Here is a 17,920-nt window from a genome sequence, read left to right as displayed (position 1 = left end):
AGAATTAGATTTTTCCTTCCACAGTATGTCAATTTATGCTGAATAGATTTCACCTCTTCAGATGAGGGGATGAATCCACTTCAAAAATTTGCATGTGACACTTGGGGATCTTGATGTACATTATGGGTCCGTAACAAAACCTGCAGTGGATTTTCTGCTGCAGAAATCCTGAAAATATGCAGCACTTCACAGTACCAGCAATATAGAAGATATTTCAAGAAACTTTAACATGCTGCAGAAAACTTTTACTGCGGATTCACCAATTGAAATTAGGCTGTGAAATGCGTTTGAGCACCAAATCAACTGCAAAGTGCACACAATTTGGTGTGGATTTTCCTACTGCAGAAAACCCACTGTGGATCTGCAGCATGTGAATATATAAACACACTCTAATTATGACTAAGATTTTACCAGTAGCTAAAAATCTAAGAACTGAATGTGCCCAGTTCAGGTGAATGCTGTATTAGCAGCACTTTTTAATTCAACTACATTGAAACATATATAGCAGCAAAAAGAATCAGAATGCCAAGGATCTTAAAGGCTAATTTGAATGAGCCGTGAGAATCGTTGACACTAATGGTTCGTGTCTTTGTGGGCTTGATGATCCGTTCATACTGGGTAAGAATTGCTTTCCTTGCATCCTTCCACTTCCCGGGCCCACTCAGGCGGTACTGGTATGGAGTGCATGGGCCAAAGAGCAGCTCCCAGGCCAGCTTAGGATCCGACAGCAATAGCTTCTTCACATTAGGCTTGCAGCCTATCTCTTCTGCCACTTCATCCATATAATCCACGTAATCGACTTGTATGGTATGACGCTCACTTTCGACGTACCTGTATAAAATATATAGCAGATACTTTTCCATAGAATTGTACATTATACACGCAAAATGTTATCTCTACGGTATAACAAAGGGGCAGCAGAAGTGATACTAGGGTGGTAAAACAGATAAGACCATTAGACTGAGCTTGGCAAGGTAAAATTCAAAACTCACATTAGGCCAGATTCACATAGGGCTGGTTGGTGAAGTTTTTGATGCTTTTTTAAAGAAGTACTATCCCCTTATAAGGGTTCTATCAAAATTAACTTTTGTCACTTATCCATAGAACATGTAATAAAAGTCTGATTGGTGGAGGTCGCATTATAGAAACCCCTACTGAGCACTCTTCTTCTTACAGTGGACTCCCTGCACCTATCAGTAATGAAATGGAATGGAGTAGTATTAGCTATGGGAAAAATAGGGTAACTTCTATCTTTTCTCGTCTATAATATTAACAGGCGAGAATACCGCAAGTTAAAACGAAACCATTGGTTTCATTGTGTCCTGTTATGCGGTCGTCATTATCATTGGCCCACTTGTTTAAGCCCTTAGGCTGAAATCATACAGGCAGTTTTTGTGGAAAATTTTTAAAGCAGTTTTTTGAGACAAACATGATACATAGGAAAGAAAAAGTCTCAGTCTTTCCTTCATGCTATGGCTTCTTTTTATATCACTTCCTGGTAAACTGCTACTAAAACCTTGTTTGAATATGGCGTCCGGCCAGACGTTTCTACATCCAGAAGAGAATGCTGCTGAATACAAGAAAACCTCTATAAAAGCAAAATGTTTTCTGTGTAAAGATATTCAGATGTTCATGTAAAATGAAAGCAATCATCAAGTAGGAGCGACGTGCAAGTGGAAGTATGTAGAGTCATGGGTGCATCATACATGTTAAGTCCTAGCATACATCCTGTACCCATTTCTAAGCATTCAGCAGCACTTACAACTTCAATTTTAAAATGTCCCCAATTAACAACTTGTCATTAAAACCAGATTCTACAATGTATTCATATGTCTGTCCTGTTTTAATTATAGGGTTGAGAAGTGGCATTAGAGTAGTTCCCTGTTTAGTGTCTGGGGTACTCAAGGAATTATTTTCTCCTGGCACAGTAACTTGTAATGCAGGGAAAACAGAGTAGACCTGCTGACATGTCTTGAATTGAGTGATTTTCAAGCGATGCGAGAGTGAGTGAAAATGCAGGATTATGAAGCCAATGATATTCAATGGTTTCCTTCACTTTAGCAATGTTTTCAATGATGCAATGTTGCGAGAAAAAAAAGAATCGCAACATGACTTATCTTTCTGCGATTTACAATTTTTTATCCCCCATGTTTCTCTACGGAGTCTCCTTTTTTATCGCAACGCATGAGCTTGCGATTTTCATGCAATGCTATGCGTTTCTTACATTAGAAACTCCTATTAACTTTCGTCATAAAAAATTGCACAATGCTGTCGCAGGTGGCAGCGATGCAGGATTATTCTCAAATAAAAGCAATCCGATATCGGCACTCATCCAACATTAAGTTGCTCACGGATGTTTCTCCGTTGTCTGCCTAAAAAGTTCTTTGCATACAGCGGACTACATATGCACCCCATCATAAAAAGGAGGACTAGTTCTGTCATTATTAGCATGAACATAAGTAGTCTTCTGTATACCAGGCTCAGCAGCTTAGCAAGCAGACAGGGGAGAAAAGAGGTATAAGGTGAGTATGACAGTGACACTCCCAGACTCAGTGTCCCAGCTCCTATGAGTCCATAACTTTAGTTTATGGGGTTTATAGGAGCTGACAGAGTCCTTTTAGTCATGAGATATATTTATACTTCAGATACCAACTTCTTCTGCATGACTTCTCTTCTCTTTGTAATTTCAGCCTTCATTTCGCTCTTGGACGGTAACTTGTTTAAACCTACAAAACATCATTGCAAACATTTTGAACAATGTATCAACCAGGATATAAATTATATATCTAGTCATGAGTATTTCAGCATATTTGGACAAATTATTACCTTTGAAGACTCTTGTAGCCCAACGAGCCTGAATTTCAGAAATTGGCATTAAGGCCCCAATTGGTTGTATGTAGCCAATGAAAGCTACAGTTGATTTTTCCATCTCTGTTGGAAATACCATTTTATACAAAGGAACTTGGTTTTTATCTACTTTTATGACCGATTCATCAAAGAATGAGAAAAAAAATTTGTATCCTGTTGCAAAAATCACAACATCTATGTCTTTTTCCACCGTCCCATCTTCAAATATCACGTCCCTTTCCAGAAACTGTTTAATGTTGGTCTTAATCAGCACTCTGCCAGAGATAATGCGATTGGGGAGATCATCACTGATTGTAGGATGTTGGCTGAGAAACCTGCATAGTTCAACAGCAAAGATGTAATTAGTTATTATTTAGCAAGAAACATGACATGAACCAAACATTTTCATGAAATCACTGAAAGGCAAAAAAGGATCTAGAAAAGCTAGAATAAGGGCTCCCACACACTTGCGTTTGCGTTTTTTGTTAACGCGATTGTCAATGGGACTTTCTAATGTTAAAAACGCAACGCAATGCACCAGGACGACCAGGGTTTGATCTGTGAACATTTTTTATCAGACGAACCGCATGAACATCCGCTGCAGGAAGCCATGACCTCTCTTCTGGGCCATACCCGCGCCAATGTACAAGGTACTGCACCAGTACCGGAGCCGTAGCAACACACTTATTCAATCTCTGAAATGACTGCATTGCTTCCGCCGACCATTTAGTAGGAAAGCCCCCCCTTCTTTGTCATATCAGTAAGAGGTTTTACAATCGTCCAAAAATTCCTAATGAATCTACGGAAGTAGTTGGCACATCCCAAGAACCTTCGCAGGGCTTTCACATTCTCTGGTAGGACCCAGTCCTGCACCGCTCGAACCCTCTCAGGATCCATCTCAAAACCCTCTTGGGTATAATCTTTGAGCGCCAGTCTCTCTGGGGCAGATATACGGCTCCTGGGGAACTTGTAGTCAGGGAGAAGTTCAATTGCACAATCCCCCTGTCTGTGTAGTGGTAATTTGTCTGCCCCCTCCGGGGGAAACACATCAGAGAGGTCAGCGATGACTTCCGGCAACTCTTCTGCCGGAATAGAAGCTATATCAACCGAAATGCAACCGGACAGACAACCAGGACTCCATTTAGCAATGTCTCGCTTCTCCCAGTCTACTACCGGGTTGTGTAAACGTAGCCAAGGCAAAGCCAAGACTACCTGCGAAGGGAGGGATTCTATGACATATAATGTTATAATCTCCATGTGGAACAGCCCAATTTTTAAATGGACGTTAGGCACACAAAACCTCAGACTTCTCTGCGATAGTGGAGCAGCATCAATGGCGGATACCAGGATGGGAGACTCCAAAGCCCTCATCTCTAAGTCCAAACGTTTGACCGTCTCCCGATGAATTAAGTTAATACTAGCTCCACAATCCAGAAGGACTCTTATGGGACTGCCCACACTGTCACAAAGGATCTCAGCAGGAAGAACCAGTCTGGAGGGTGATACCCAAGCAATTTGATGGCCTAGAGGGGCCCTCTCACTATTCTCCAGGCCATCCAGTTCTGGCTGGCAATTATGACGGTGACAACACTGAGCCATACGACCAATGCGGTTACAGGAAAAGCATCAACCTTTACACTGTACTTTGTTCCGACTCCTAACCCTGCCAGCCAGTGACCCCAACTGCATAGGCTCCTCCACATCAGCAGATAAGAAGCCAGAATCTTTGGATAGTTCCTGATGCCTCTCCCTGATCCGTCTCCCAGCTTTGATAGCCAGAGACATGGCCTCATCTAGACCGCGGGGTACTGGATAACCTACCAGTACATTCTTGATTTTATTGGACAGACCACAATGGAACTGGCTCTTTAAAGCAGGGTCATTCCACTGAGTTTCTGCTGCCCAACGTCGAAACTCAGCACAATAATCCTCAACAGAGGAGTCTCCCTGTCGTAAACGTCTGATATTCCCTTCAGCCACCGATATCTTATCTGGGTCGTCATAGATAAGACCCAATGCAGCAAAAAAGTTATCCACTGAGTTTAAGACCTCAGACGTCGGGGGCAATGAAAAAGCCCATGCCTGTGGCGCCCCCTGCAGTCTGGACATGACAACGCCCACCCTCTGGGCATCGTCCCCTGAAGACACTGGACGCAGTCTAAAATAGAGCTTACAGACATCCCGAAACGATCCGAATTTCTGCCTATCACCAGAAAAACGATCAGGTAGCTCAGTCTTGGGTTCCTTGCAGGGAACCTGCAGTGCAAGCTGTCGGTGTTTTACCTCTGCGACCTCTGCAGCCAGCGTCCCAAGCTGGTGCGACAAAACCTCAAGGGGATTCATAATATACACACAGAATCTCCCTGAGTAGGTAAGGGCTGGTCAATTTGTTGCGTCCAACCGGACATGCAATATCCAAAACAAACGAAAAGGCACAACTGTGCAAAGAAAACATAAAACTACGGGAAATCCTCTCCCTATAAACCCCTAACTCGGGAGGGGGCCCTGCCTACTCGGCGGGCCCATCGCTTCGATAGGTGCGGACCCGAACGCGTGCCTGGGCCAATGACAAGTCCCTATCAGGGAGCCCTAGAACAAAAGAAAGGGACAAAGCAGAAATAGGAACTTAGCTAGCACGGAGGCGCTTCAGCCAGGATGTTTTCCTCAGCAGCTGTCCAGCGCCAACTGAAGCATTGAGCAGCACAGGAGTCAGTACTAGCACTGCTTAAATAGGAGCAGAGCTACTCAGCACCAGGTGAGGACTGACATTACTCTTGCAACCACCACACCCCTCAGCTCCAGGAGAGGTAGGAATACTGCTAAACCCTGGTCTGGCCAGAAAGCAAGGTGGGAACCTCCGAATGGTTGCAACACCATCCATAAGATGATACAATATAAACAAATTTCCCTTTAGATAGGCATTTGCTCTCCTCTTAGTGTTTGGTCTGAGGTTGATAAATTTAGGGAACTGTATATATCTTACAGGGGTATTTTAAAAGTGTTACATTTTTATTATTGTTTTATTTGTATTGCATTGTTAACAAATATTTGTGAATAGAATGGATTGTTACCTTAGAAGAGGTAATGACTGGCACATGAAGCAGAATCACCGACTGGATACCAGAAGGTGGGGAGAGAGTAGACAAGTTTTTGTGACAGAGATATGTACTTTGGAACAGCTGATGGGAGTAGTGTTTGCGGAGATCTAGTGGCCCTATGGGTGGTAATCCAGGTCTGTTGCACTGCTTTTGCACTTCTGGTGTGTCTTTGCTTGGATGTGATCATAACTAGTCTGGGTAACCAGGATTGTCAAGTAATTGATCTCTTGGACTTTAGATACCAAGAAAATGGGAAGATTGTTAAATTGTGCCTGAATAGTGGGTAAGAACTGCACTGTTTGATATCAGCCTGAATGGGCATTTGTTATTGTTCATTGATTCTTTATTAGATCGTACTTTAGCATTAATATGGAGTTGGATCGTTTTCAAAGTTTTTCCACATGCCTCTAAGGTATTGCGACCCTGCTAGCCTATTTGCAGATAAAGCCCTCTATCTATAGGGCCTTTTATACACAACAATTATCACTCAAAATTCGCTCAAGATAATCGTTGTGTGTAAATGTGCGCCCATCGTGCTCTTACCGTGCACTTTTCATCCATCGCTGAGTTCAGCTCAGCTTAAAATGCATCGTTGCTGATAAGAAGGACCGCGCGCTGAGCTCTCCATGGGCAGCGCTGATAACATTCTTTAACAGCTGCTGTCCCGCTAGAGAACAATAGCGATGTATTTAGAGAGCTGACCACCCGCTAGCAAATGAAGTACTATTAGCCCATTAGTACCTATGCAAAATGATCGCTCAAAACTGTCAGCTTCTGACGAATTTTGAGAAATCATCTGTGTGTGTAAATGCACCTTAACTTGTGCGGCCAAAAACACGACCAAAAAAATTAATTTTGGAAACTGAGATAAGTTTCTCCCACTAATCAATTAGTAGTGGATATCTCTGGTTTACATTAAGATATCAATCTTATTGGTACTATTTATGTTTAAGTGTTCGTCTTGGTACCCCATATATGTTTTTAATATTAAATCAATAAAAAGCAATTTTAGTTTTAGTCTAAATACTAGAACCCAGTTCCCTCGTTCCCTCATTCCCTCTTTACTACTCCTCAACCCACAAGACTAGGAAAGGGAATGTGACCATAAACGTCACTCAGCTTCCTCCACTGCACTTGTGCACCATGTATTACTATGGAGTAAGCAATAGAGATGAGTGAGCATGCTCGTCCGAGCTTGATGCTCGTTCGAGTATTAGGGTGTTCGAGATGCTCGTTACTTGAGATGAGCACCACACGGTGTTCTAATCAATTACATTTCCTTCCCTGAAAAATTTGCGCCATTTTCTGGCCAATAGAAATGCAGGGAAGGCATTACAACTTCCTCCTGTGACGTTCAAGCCCTACACCACCCCCCTGCAGTGAGTGGCTGGCGAGATCAAGTGACCGCCGAGAATATAAAGTGGCACCGCCTGCGGCTCGCCACAGACGCACCCTGGCAGAGATTAGGGACAGTGCTGCTGATATTATAATGAGAGTGTTAGCGTCTACAAGAACCCCAACGGCCCTTCTTAGGGCCACAGCTCCTCTAGTGCACTACTGTTGTGATTGCTGGGAGCAGTTGTGCATTTTTTTTTTTGGTATATCGAGCATGCAGCCCCATTACAGCTATAGCGTTCTCAGGCTGCAGTCTGTACTACATAGTATAGGGGAAGTATTGGTGAGGCAGGGACAGTGGTAGTGTGGAATCCTGTCTACAACAATCCCAACGCTCCTTCTTAGGGCTACCTGTGCATTTAAATCCGTGGTTGCTGGGAGTTGTAGTACCTCAGCATTGCACTGCAAGGCCTGAGTTCAGCCTTCAGTGTCATTTTTTGTTGGGGGCAGTTAGTGTAAAGTAAGCGCTCTCTGCCTCCAAGTGCACGTTTAGAAAGCACTAATATTTTTCTCCACTCTGTGTTACCAGTCAGCTGCCGGCGCAATGTACGGTGCCAGACAGCCATAGAGGGAGAGTCCAATACACGCTCCATTGCCTGCATTGCATTGGAAAAAAAACTAATTTTAAAAAAGGAATCCGTTTTTACGGCTGCTTGTAACCCAGTGCACATTACTACGTGGCCTGTGGGACTTGAGGTGAATCTCAACTGCACAGTGCACAGCTAGTCCTGCTTGCATCCTTCCTTATAATTTAGCTCTGGCTTCATTTTGCGTTGTATAACCGTTGGCAGGAACCAACTGCGCGGCAATAATTCAAGAAAATTTTTACACCGCTCAGTGTCTGCTCGATTCTTAATCCACCATGCTGAAGGGTAGGGGTAGGGGTAGAGGACGTGGACGCGGGCGAGGATGCGGAGTTCCAAGTGAGGGTGTGGGTATAGGCCGAGTTCCTGGTCCAGGAGAATCACAGCCAGCTGCTGTGGGAGTAGGAGAGAGGACAGTTTCTGGGGTCCCCAGCTTCATATCACAATTTTTTGGTCCACGTCGTAGACCTTTATTAAAAAACGAGCAGTGTGAGCAGGTCCTGTCGTGGATGGCAGAAAGTGCATCTAGCAATCTATCGACCACCCAGTCTTCTACGCCGTCCACTGCTGCAACTCTGAATCCTCAGGCTGCTGCTCCTCCTTCCTCCCAGCCTCCTCACTCCATGAAAATGACACATTCTGAGGAGCAGGCAGACTCCCAGGAACTGTTCTCGGGCCCCTGCCCTGATTGGGCAACAATGGTTCCTCTCTCACCTGAGGAGTTTGTTGTGACCGATGCCCAACCTTTGGAAAGTTCCCTGGGTCCGGGGGATGAGGCTGGGGACTTCTGGCAACTGTCTCAAGAGCTTTCAGTGGGTGAGGAGGATGATGATGATGATGATGATGAGACACAGTTGTCTATCAGTGAGGTAGTAGTGAGGGCAGTAAGTCCGAGGGAGGAGCGTACAAAGAATTCGGAGGAAGAGCCGCTGGAGGTTGAGGTGACTGACCCCAGCTGGTGTGATAAGCCAACTGAGGACAGGTCTTCAGAGGGGGAGGCAATTGCAGCCGCAGGATAGGTTGGAAGAGGCAGTGGGGTAGGCCAGGGGTAGAGGCAGGGCCAGAGCGAATAATCCACCAGCTGTTTCCCAAAGCACCCCCTCATGCCAAGCCACCGTGCAGAGGCCAAGGTGCTCTAAGGTGTGGCAGTTTTTCACTGAGACCGCAGACGACCGGTAAACAGTGGTGTGCAAACTTTGTCGCGCAAAGATCAGCTGGGGAGCCACCACCACCAGCCTCACCACCAACAGCATGCACAGGCATATCATGGCCAAGCACCCCACAAGGTGGGACGAAGGCCGTTCACCGCCTCTGGCTTGCGCCACTGCCTCTCCCCCTGGGCCCCAAGCTGCCACTGAGATCCAACCCACCTCTTACGACAGGCACGAGCGTCTCCTGGCCTGGACCCACACCCTCACCTCCGCTGTCCTCGGCCCCATCCAGCAATGTCTCTCAGCGCAGCGTCCAGCTGTCGCTAGCACAAGCGTTGGAGCGAAAGCACAAATACGCCACCACGCACCCGCGCGCTCAAGCTTTAAATGTCCACATAGCCAAGTTGATCAGCCTGGAGATGCTCCCCTACAGGCTTGTGGAAACGGAGGCTTTCAAAAACATGAAGGCGGCAGCGGCCCCACGCTACTCTGTCCCCAGTCGCCACTATTTTTCACGGTGTGCCGTCCCAGCCCTGCACGACCACGTCTCACGCAACATTGTACGCGCCCTCACCAACTCGGTTACTGCCAAGGTCCACTTAACAACGGACACGTGGACAAGCACAGGCGGGCAGGGCCACTATATCTCCCTGACGGCACATTGGGTGAATTTAGTGGAGGCTGGGACAGAGTCAGAGCCTGGGACCGCTCATGTCCTACCCACCCCCAGAATTGCGGGCCCCAGACGGTGCGGGTATCTGCGGCGGTGTATGCCACCTCCACTAAACCTTCCTCCTCCTCCTCCTCGTCCTCCTCCTCCAACACAATCTCTACCTCGCAATCAAGACGTGTCAGCAGCAGCACGTCGCCAGCAGTCGGTGTCTCGCGGCGCGGAAGCGCAGCGGTGGGCAAGCGTCAGCAGGCCGTGCTGAGACTACTCAGCTTGGGAGAGAAGAGGCACACGGCCCACGAACTGTTGCACGGTCTGACAGAGCAGACCGACCACTGGCTTTCGCCACTGAGCCTCCAACCGGGCATGGTCGTGTGTGACAACGGCCGTAACCTGGTGGCAGCTCTGCAGCTCAGCAGCCTCACGCACGTGCCATGCCTGGCCCACGTCTTTAATTTGGTTGTTCAGCGGTTTCTGAAAGGCTACCCACACTTGTCAGAACTCCTCAGCAAGGTGCGCCAGGTCAGCGCACATTTCCGCAAGTCCAACACGGACGCTGCCACCCTGCGGACCCTGCAACATCGGTTTATTCTGCCAGTGCACCGACTGCTTTGCGACGTGCCTACACAGTGGAACTTTACGCTTCACATGTTGTCCCGGCTGTATGAGCAGCGTAGAGCTGTAGTGGAATACCAACTCCAACATGGGCGGCGTAGTGGGAGTCAGCCTCCTCAATTCTTTACAGAGGAGTGGGCCTGGATGGCAGATATCTGCCAAGTCCTTGGAAACTTTGAGGAGTCTACCCTGATGGTGAGTGGCGATGCTGCAATCATTAGCATCACCATTCCCCTGCTATGCCTGTTGAGAAGTTCCCTGCAAAGCATAAAGGCTGACGCTTTGCGGTTGGAAACGGAGGCGGGGGAAGACAGTATGTCGCTGGATAGTCAGAGCACCCTCATGTCTATATCTCAGTGCGTTGAGAAGGAGGAGGAGGAGGAGGAGGAGGAGGAGAAAGAGAAGGAGGGGGAGGAGCCTGAGGAGGAGGAGACAGCTGGGCCCACTGCAGAGGGTACCCATGCTACTTGCCTCTCATCCATCCAGCGGGTATAGCCTGAGGAGGAGGAGGAGGATCCTCAAAGTGATCATCCTAGTGAGGACAGCCATATGTTGCGTACACGTACCCTGGCACACATGGCTGACTTCATGTTAGGCTGCCTTTCTCGTGACCCTCGCGTTAGACGCATTCTGGCCACTACGGATTACTGGGTGTACACACTGCTTGACCCACGGTATAAGGAGAACCTTTCCACTCTCATACCCAAAGAGGAAAGGGGTTTGACAGTGATGCAATGCCACAGGGCCCTGGTGGACAAACTGATGGTAAACTTCCCATCTGACAGTGCTAGCGGCAGAAGGCGCAGTTCCGAGGGCCAAGTAGAATGGGAGGCGCGTAGATCAGGCAGCATGTTCAGCGCAGGCAGGGGAACACTCTCCAAGGCCTTTGCCAGCTTTATGGCTCCCCAGTCAAGGCTGAGTCGGAGGGAGCACTGTAAAAAGATAGTGAGGGAGTACATAGCCGATCGTACCAACGTCCTCCGTGACGCCTCTGCTCCGTACAATTACTGGGCGTCAAAGCGGGACACGTGGCACGAACTCGCGCTGTATGCCCTGGAGATGTTGGCGTGCCCTGCGGCTAGCGTCTTGTCAGAGAGGGTGTTTAGTGCAGCTGGGGGAATCATAACGGACAAGCGTACCCGCGTGTCAACTGACAGTGCTGACAGGCTTACACTCATAAAGATGAACAAAGCCTGGATTTCCCCAGACTTCTCTTCTCCACCAGCGGACAGCAGCGCTACCTAAAGACCTTTGTCAATCTGTATGATATTCGTCCTCCTCCTCCTGCTCCTCCTCCTGAAACCTCACGTAATCACCCCGAACTGGCAATTTTTCTGTGGCCCAAAAGGCTCATATAACTTTTGTAAACAATATTTATACGTTTCAATTCTCATTAAAGCATTGAAACTTCCACCTGAACCAATTGTTTTTTAGACTGGGCTGCCTCCAGGCCTAGTTAGAAATTAAGCCACAGTAAGCTAAGCGATTAATGGGTTTCACCTGCCCTCTGGGTTGGGCATGGGCAATTTGTCTGGGGTACATTTGCACTGTCGGTACACCAATTTTTCGGGCCCTCGCCTACAATGTAATCCAAGTAATTTTTATGGGCTGCGCCTGCACTCATGGTACACCACTGTGTCGGAGGTTGGCCTACACTTTTGCTACAGAAATGTAACTCTGTTCTGCCTACCTATACTTCTGCCACAGTAATGCTAGAGGGGTCTGACTATACTTCTGCAACAGAAATGTAACTTCGGTCTGCCGATACTTCTGCTCCTGAAATGTTACCTTGGTTTGTGTATACTGTTACTACTGTAATATTACTAATACTGGGCTCTGCCCATAATGCTTCAATGGAAATGTTACTGGGGCATGTCTATACTGCTATAACTGAAATGTAACTAATACTGGCTGTGCCCATACTGCTTCTACGTAAATGTTACTGGGGTCTGACTATACTGCTACTACTGAAATGTTACAAATGCTGTGCTCTCCCTATACTGCTGCAAGGGAAATGTGAATCTGCTGCTTTGCCCATACTGCTTCTATGTAAATGTTACTGGAGTCTGTCTTTTTCCTGTTACTACAACAGAAAAGTTACTGCACTCTGTCAATACTGCTGCAAATGAAATGCTACTGGGGTCAGCCTACACTGCTGCAACGGAAATGTTAAAGGGGTTTGTCTATGATGTTACTACTACTGAAATATTACTGCGGTCTGTCTGCACTGCTGGAACTGAAATGTTACTAGGGCCTGTCCCTACTGATACTACTGAAATCTTACTGGGGTCTGTATGCACTGCTGGAACTGAAATGTTACCCCGGTCTGACTGGGGCATGCAGTGTGGGCCAAAGCCCACCTGTATTTCATCTGACGTTACCTCAGCTGTGCAGGGCAATGCAATGGGATTTATTTATGTACCGCCGGTGGCTTCCTGCGACCCACCCATGCTGTCGGTCCACACAGACTTTACATTAGGGAGTTGTACCTGCCTGTGTATACTTATAAAAAGCCCCAGTCTGATTGGGGCATGCAGTGTGGGCCGAAGCCCACCTGTATTTAATCTGACGTTAGCTCTGCTGTCCAGGGCACTGCAATAGGATATATCTATGTACCGCCGGTGGGTTCCAGGGAGCCACCCATGCTGTCGGTCCACAGGGACTTCACATAGGGGAGTTGTACTTGCCTGTGTCTATGTATTAAAAACCCCAGTCTGACTGGGGCATGCAGTGTGGGCCGAAGCCCACTTGTATTTAATGTGACGTTAGCTCAGCTGTGCAGGGCACTGCAATGGGACTTATTTATGTACCGCCGGTGGCTTCCTATGACCCACCCATGCTGTGGGTGCACATGCAATTCACATAGGGGGGTTGTACCTGCCTGTGTCTACTTATAAAAAACCCTAGTCTGACTGGGGCATGCAGTGTGGGCCGAAGCCCACCTGTGTTTCATCTGACGTTAGCTCTACTATCCGGGGCACTGCATTGGGACAAACTACAGGAGCAATACAGCGCCAATGAGACGTTCACAGCTACGCTAACATTGGAGTCTGCCGTAGGCCCGCGATTGCTGAGGGTTTGTGCAGAGGCCTATATCCTGGGTGCAGTGAAAGTCCGCTTCCTGCCTACGATTGCTGAAGCTGTGGGCCGAGGCCTATGTCGTGGGCGCGGTGCAAGTCTGCCATGTTTGGCCGCTCAGATTTATTTTCTGTTCATGTCTTGGGTTGGTAAGGACCCACCTATGCTGTTGGTGCCCACTTAGTTCCCATCGCGGTGTTTGACCTGTCTGGCACAAAGACACTGACTGACTTGGGTAGAGGGCAGAGTGCAGATGGCTTTCCCCTTGCGGTGTCGATTGAGCTATGCGACACCTTGACAGAATGAATACTGTGGGCACATGCATTCCCCATTGCTATGCCCACGTTTGCAGCTCCTGACGGAGGTGGCACAGGATTGGATTTCTCATTGCTTCTGTACAGCATTGTGGGCTATCACCCCGCCCCTTTTAAAGAGGGTCGCTGCCTGGCCCTGCCAACTCTCTGCAGTGTGTGTTTCCGGTTCCTCCTCATCGCAGATGTACTGAGAAATAGACATGAGGGTGGTGTGGCTATGCAGCCAGCGTGTGGCATGAGGGCAGCTGAAGGCTGCGCAGGGACATTTTGTGTGCGCTGTGGACGCAGGGTCGTGCGGGGGGGTTGAGCAGCATGTAATCCAGGAGAAGAGGCAGCGGTGTGTCCCGCAGGCAGTGGCTGTGCTTAGTTGGAGGTAGTGTGGTGCTTATCTAAGGTTTGCCTTGCTAATGAGGGTTTGTCCCAAGTAAAAATTGTTGGGGGGGGGGCCCACTCTTGCCGCTATTGTGGATTAATAGTGGGACCTCGGAACCTGAGATGCAGCCCAGCATGTTGCCCCTTGCCTGCCCTATCCGTTTCTGTGTCGTTTCCATCACTTTCTTGGGTTTTCCAGATTTTCACCAATGAAAACCTTAGCGGAGCATGGGTCATATACAAAAATGCTCGAGTCGCCCATTGACTTCAATGGGGTTCATTACTCGAAACGAACCCTCGAGCATCGCGGAAAGTTAGACTCGAGCAACGAGCACCCAAGCATTTTGGTGCTCGCTCATCTCTAGTAAGCAATAGTCACATGCCTCTCTATAGTCAGCCACCTTATGTATGGAAGAGCAGTAAGGACAAGATGATGAAGCTTCATGTGCTCAGAAGAACCAAACAGTGCATTAATAAATGTGCATTAGTAAGTTATTCAGAATTACATTTACAAAGCAATTTTTAAATATGAACTGTAAAGTGGCCAAAACCTTTAGGCCTCATGTCCATGGTAAAAAGATTATTTAAAATCTGCAGCGTTTTTTAGTGTGGGTCTCCCACAGGCTTCTATTGCGGCCTGTGGAAGCCGTCCGGCACACCCGCAGCTGCATTTCTGCTCTCTGTGTGCGGGAGAGCAGGACTTAAAAAAAGAATGGATTGCCCGGCGCATGCGCGCGACACGCTGCCGGCGTGCCGAGCACATCTACCGGGCCGAAGAAAGAAGATTCGGCAACAACAGAGGGCAGGTCTGCAGCGTCCGGACAGGTGAGTAAATTCTTTTTAGCCTAATGTCCCCGGGAAAGGAGAGACCCGCTGCGGGATTCTCCATGAAGAATCCGTGGCAGGCCTGATTTTCCCCTCGGACATGAGGCCTTAAAGTTTGATGATCGAGATAGAGAGATAGAGAGACAATAATTACATAAAAAATGTATAGTATTTGGTAAGATAAATTATATATATATATATATATATATATATATATATATATATACATATATACACACACACACACAGCTTAGAAGAGGAGGATTCCCAATGTGGATTAAAATGTGACCTACGACAGCCAAAATGGGGATACCCCTTTTTTTCTTATGGTTTGTGCGGGTTGAAGACAATCTTTCTTAGCTATTCAATGTCGACACTAGATTTTGCTAGAGATGACATTTTTATCCGGGAGGGACATCAATAGAGGTTTAAAATGGTCTGTTATCTTACCAAATACTATAAATTTTTTATGTAATTATTGTCAGAATTCCACCTAATTTTGCTATGTAAATCCTCCACAATGTTTGTTGAGGGCTTTATATTCTAGTAAAAAAAGAAAAGTAAGTAGTACTTTTTACCTGTGTCGGGGTTTTAGACCAAAGTTTTCATGGTCAACTCTGGAGTTGGCTTTATATTCCAACATAGTGTTTACTAGAGATGGGAAAGCATCTAGAAAAATTGTAAAAAATCGTGTAAAAATGACAATATCCACTGGCAGGCCACCATCATATACACGATTCAACAGCCACACTCCTCTCCTGGTACTGAGAAAAACCTGAAAGATAAAGAAGTAATTGAGAGCAGTAATTATTACATTTCCTAATTTTATTATGACTTTAGCAATTCTTATCAAGCACTCTTTTTTGAGTATACACAGTATTTTATATCTTCAGCAAATACAAAACAATTGTGGCAAAAATCGTTGGTGTCATAATTCAGCATTGCGTGAAAATTGCGCAATTTTATCGCCTGTCTGATACCTGCCTCAGCTTATTAGGTGATAGCAATATTAGGACACAGCTTACTAACAATACTGGCAAATCTAAACCCTAACAATGTAGATCTGCATTCTTGTAAGGACTGTGGATGTGGAACCACTGTGTCCACCAACCGAGTAGGTGAAGATCCGATCCAGCATGGCTGACAGCCAACCCCAGCATGGGAGGTAAGATACCAGATGAACAGCCCTGTATATAGATGGAAATTAGAGAAGGTATCTTGCCCTGAACTGATATCCAGGAAAGGGAGACCCCTGCCTACAAGTGGAGCACTTGTCCTGATAAGGATGACCCCACCGTCTTTCTCTAGGCACTGACTTACCCTGGTGGGCCAGAACACCTATAAAATGAAGATAGAACAACACCGGGAAGTAAAGAAACAAAAGAGGAAGAAGTGGATAAGGATAAACAAAGAAGTGGGCAATGGGAAAAACAGACCACAGAGCACAAGAACAAAGAACACAGAGCACAAGCAGAACTCAAGGTAGCAGCCGAAGCAGCGACTGGTAATGAAGTAAAGGGAACAAACTCTCATCAACACTGCAGCAAAGTCTGAAAGGCCCAGAGAAGCTATATAGGATGATGATTAGAAAGGAGCATCAGCTGAACAGGAGACCAGAAGCTATAAACCCTAGGAGTGCTGGAAGAGAGTGAATATAAGCTATGGGAACAGAGTGAATGAGCCGACGCCCATGTTTGTTAGACACAGAAGTAGAAGATTGTGTCTCAACAGTGCATCTAACAATTCTACACTATAGGTCTCCAACCTTTTGTACTGTGAGAGCCTCATTAAACATACAATGTAAAATATGGCACTTGGCACATTTGCAAGGTATTACAACATTCAAAGTGGTATTGTTTGAAGCTTCAGATATTTTTACAATTTTGTCAGTGTGGATATAACCAATGCACATGCTCTTAGTGGTCACATGGCTGCCAAGTCACAAGTAGACAGCAGGACATCTGCTTTAGGGCTTATTTAGATGACCGTATATCGGCTCGGTTTTCACGCCGAGCCGATATACGGTGTCCTTGTCTGCAGGGGCGGGGGGGGGAGGATAGAAGAGCCAGGAGCAGGAACTGAGCTCCCGCCCCCTCTCCATCCCTTGCCACTATTTGCAATAGGAGGGGGGGGGGCGAGATGGGGGCGGAGCTAAGTCATGACGCTTAGCTCCACCCCCACCCCGCCCCTACCATTGCAAATAGTGGCGAGGGGCGGGAGCTCAGTTCCTGCTCCTGGCTCTTCCATCCCCCCTGCAGACAAGGACACCGTATATCGGCTCAGCATGAAAACTGAGCCGATATACGATCGTCTAAATAAGCCCTAAGGCTGCTTCCACACTGGAGACAAAATTGTGCGATTTTCTCACAATGCGACAGTGCTACAAATCACAAGTATGTGGGGCCAATGCTTTCCAATGGGTTCTTTCACATGAGCAATGTTTTGTAGCCTGCGACATTGCAAGAATACAAAATCACGGCATGCTCTAAAAAGCCACGATTTGTGATTTTTTGTAGCCCATATTTCACTAAGGAGCCATCCTTTGTGTTGCATTGCATCACATGAAAACATGGTTTTTGTATGGTGTGATGCAACCTTTACAGTAGGAAATCCTACTGTAAAAGTCCCAAAATAACCCTATATGTAGTACAAAAAAAATCTGACTTGCCTGCAGATTTGAGCCATCGCTTCCTGGTCCGTGGCTCAAAGTCCCCACCTCCATGAAGCGCTGACTGTGATTGGTTCTCGAACGCTGCAGCTCAGTCAATTAGAGCTAGCGCTCAATGAATCAATTACAGCCATTCAATGCAATATGCAATGACTGTGATTTGTTCACCCAGTACTGGCTCTGATTGACTGAACCGTGGTGTTCGAGAACAAATCCCAGCCAGCGCTTCCTGGAGGAGGGATTTTGAGCCCCTAACCAGGAAGCAATGGCTCAAATAAAAAGGCACAACTGCTGGAGCTTCAA

The 17,920-nt window shown here is 46.9% G+C and overlaps 1 protein-coding gene across 2 annotated transcripts in view; it reads right to left on the bottom strand.

The window, feature by feature from the left end:
- Positions 1-458: 458 nt before the first annotated feature.
- Positions 459-17,920, bottom strand: part of LOC136621633 (flavin-containing monooxygenase 5-like) — a 47,266-nt gene continuing 29,804 nt past the window's right edge. For both annotated transcript variants that reach the window (XM_066597264.1, XM_066597265.1), the window contains exons 6-9: positions 15,528-15,724; positions 2,827-3,182; positions 2,654-2,726; positions 459-831 (exon numbers count right to left, since the gene is read on the bottom strand). In XM_066597264.1, coding sequence (XP_066453361.1) covers positions 486-831; positions 2,654-2,726; positions 2,827-3,182; positions 15,528-15,724 — 972 coding nt within the window. In that variant the 3' untranslated portion in view covers positions 459-485. The remainder of the gene's footprint in view (positions 832-2,653; positions 2,727-2,826; positions 3,183-15,527; positions 15,725-17,920) is intronic.

This window comes from Eleutherodactylus coqui, chromosome 3 (assembly GCF_035609145.1).
Source record: "Eleutherodactylus coqui strain aEleCoq1 chromosome 3, aEleCoq1.hap1, whole genome shotgun sequence".
Classification (NCBI taxonomy): Eukaryota; Metazoa; Chordata; class Amphibia; order Anura; family Eleutherodactylidae; genus Eleutherodactylus; species Eleutherodactylus coqui.
Note: the sequence above shows the minus strand (reverse complement) of the source record. Positions and strands in the feature narration are given on the sequence as shown.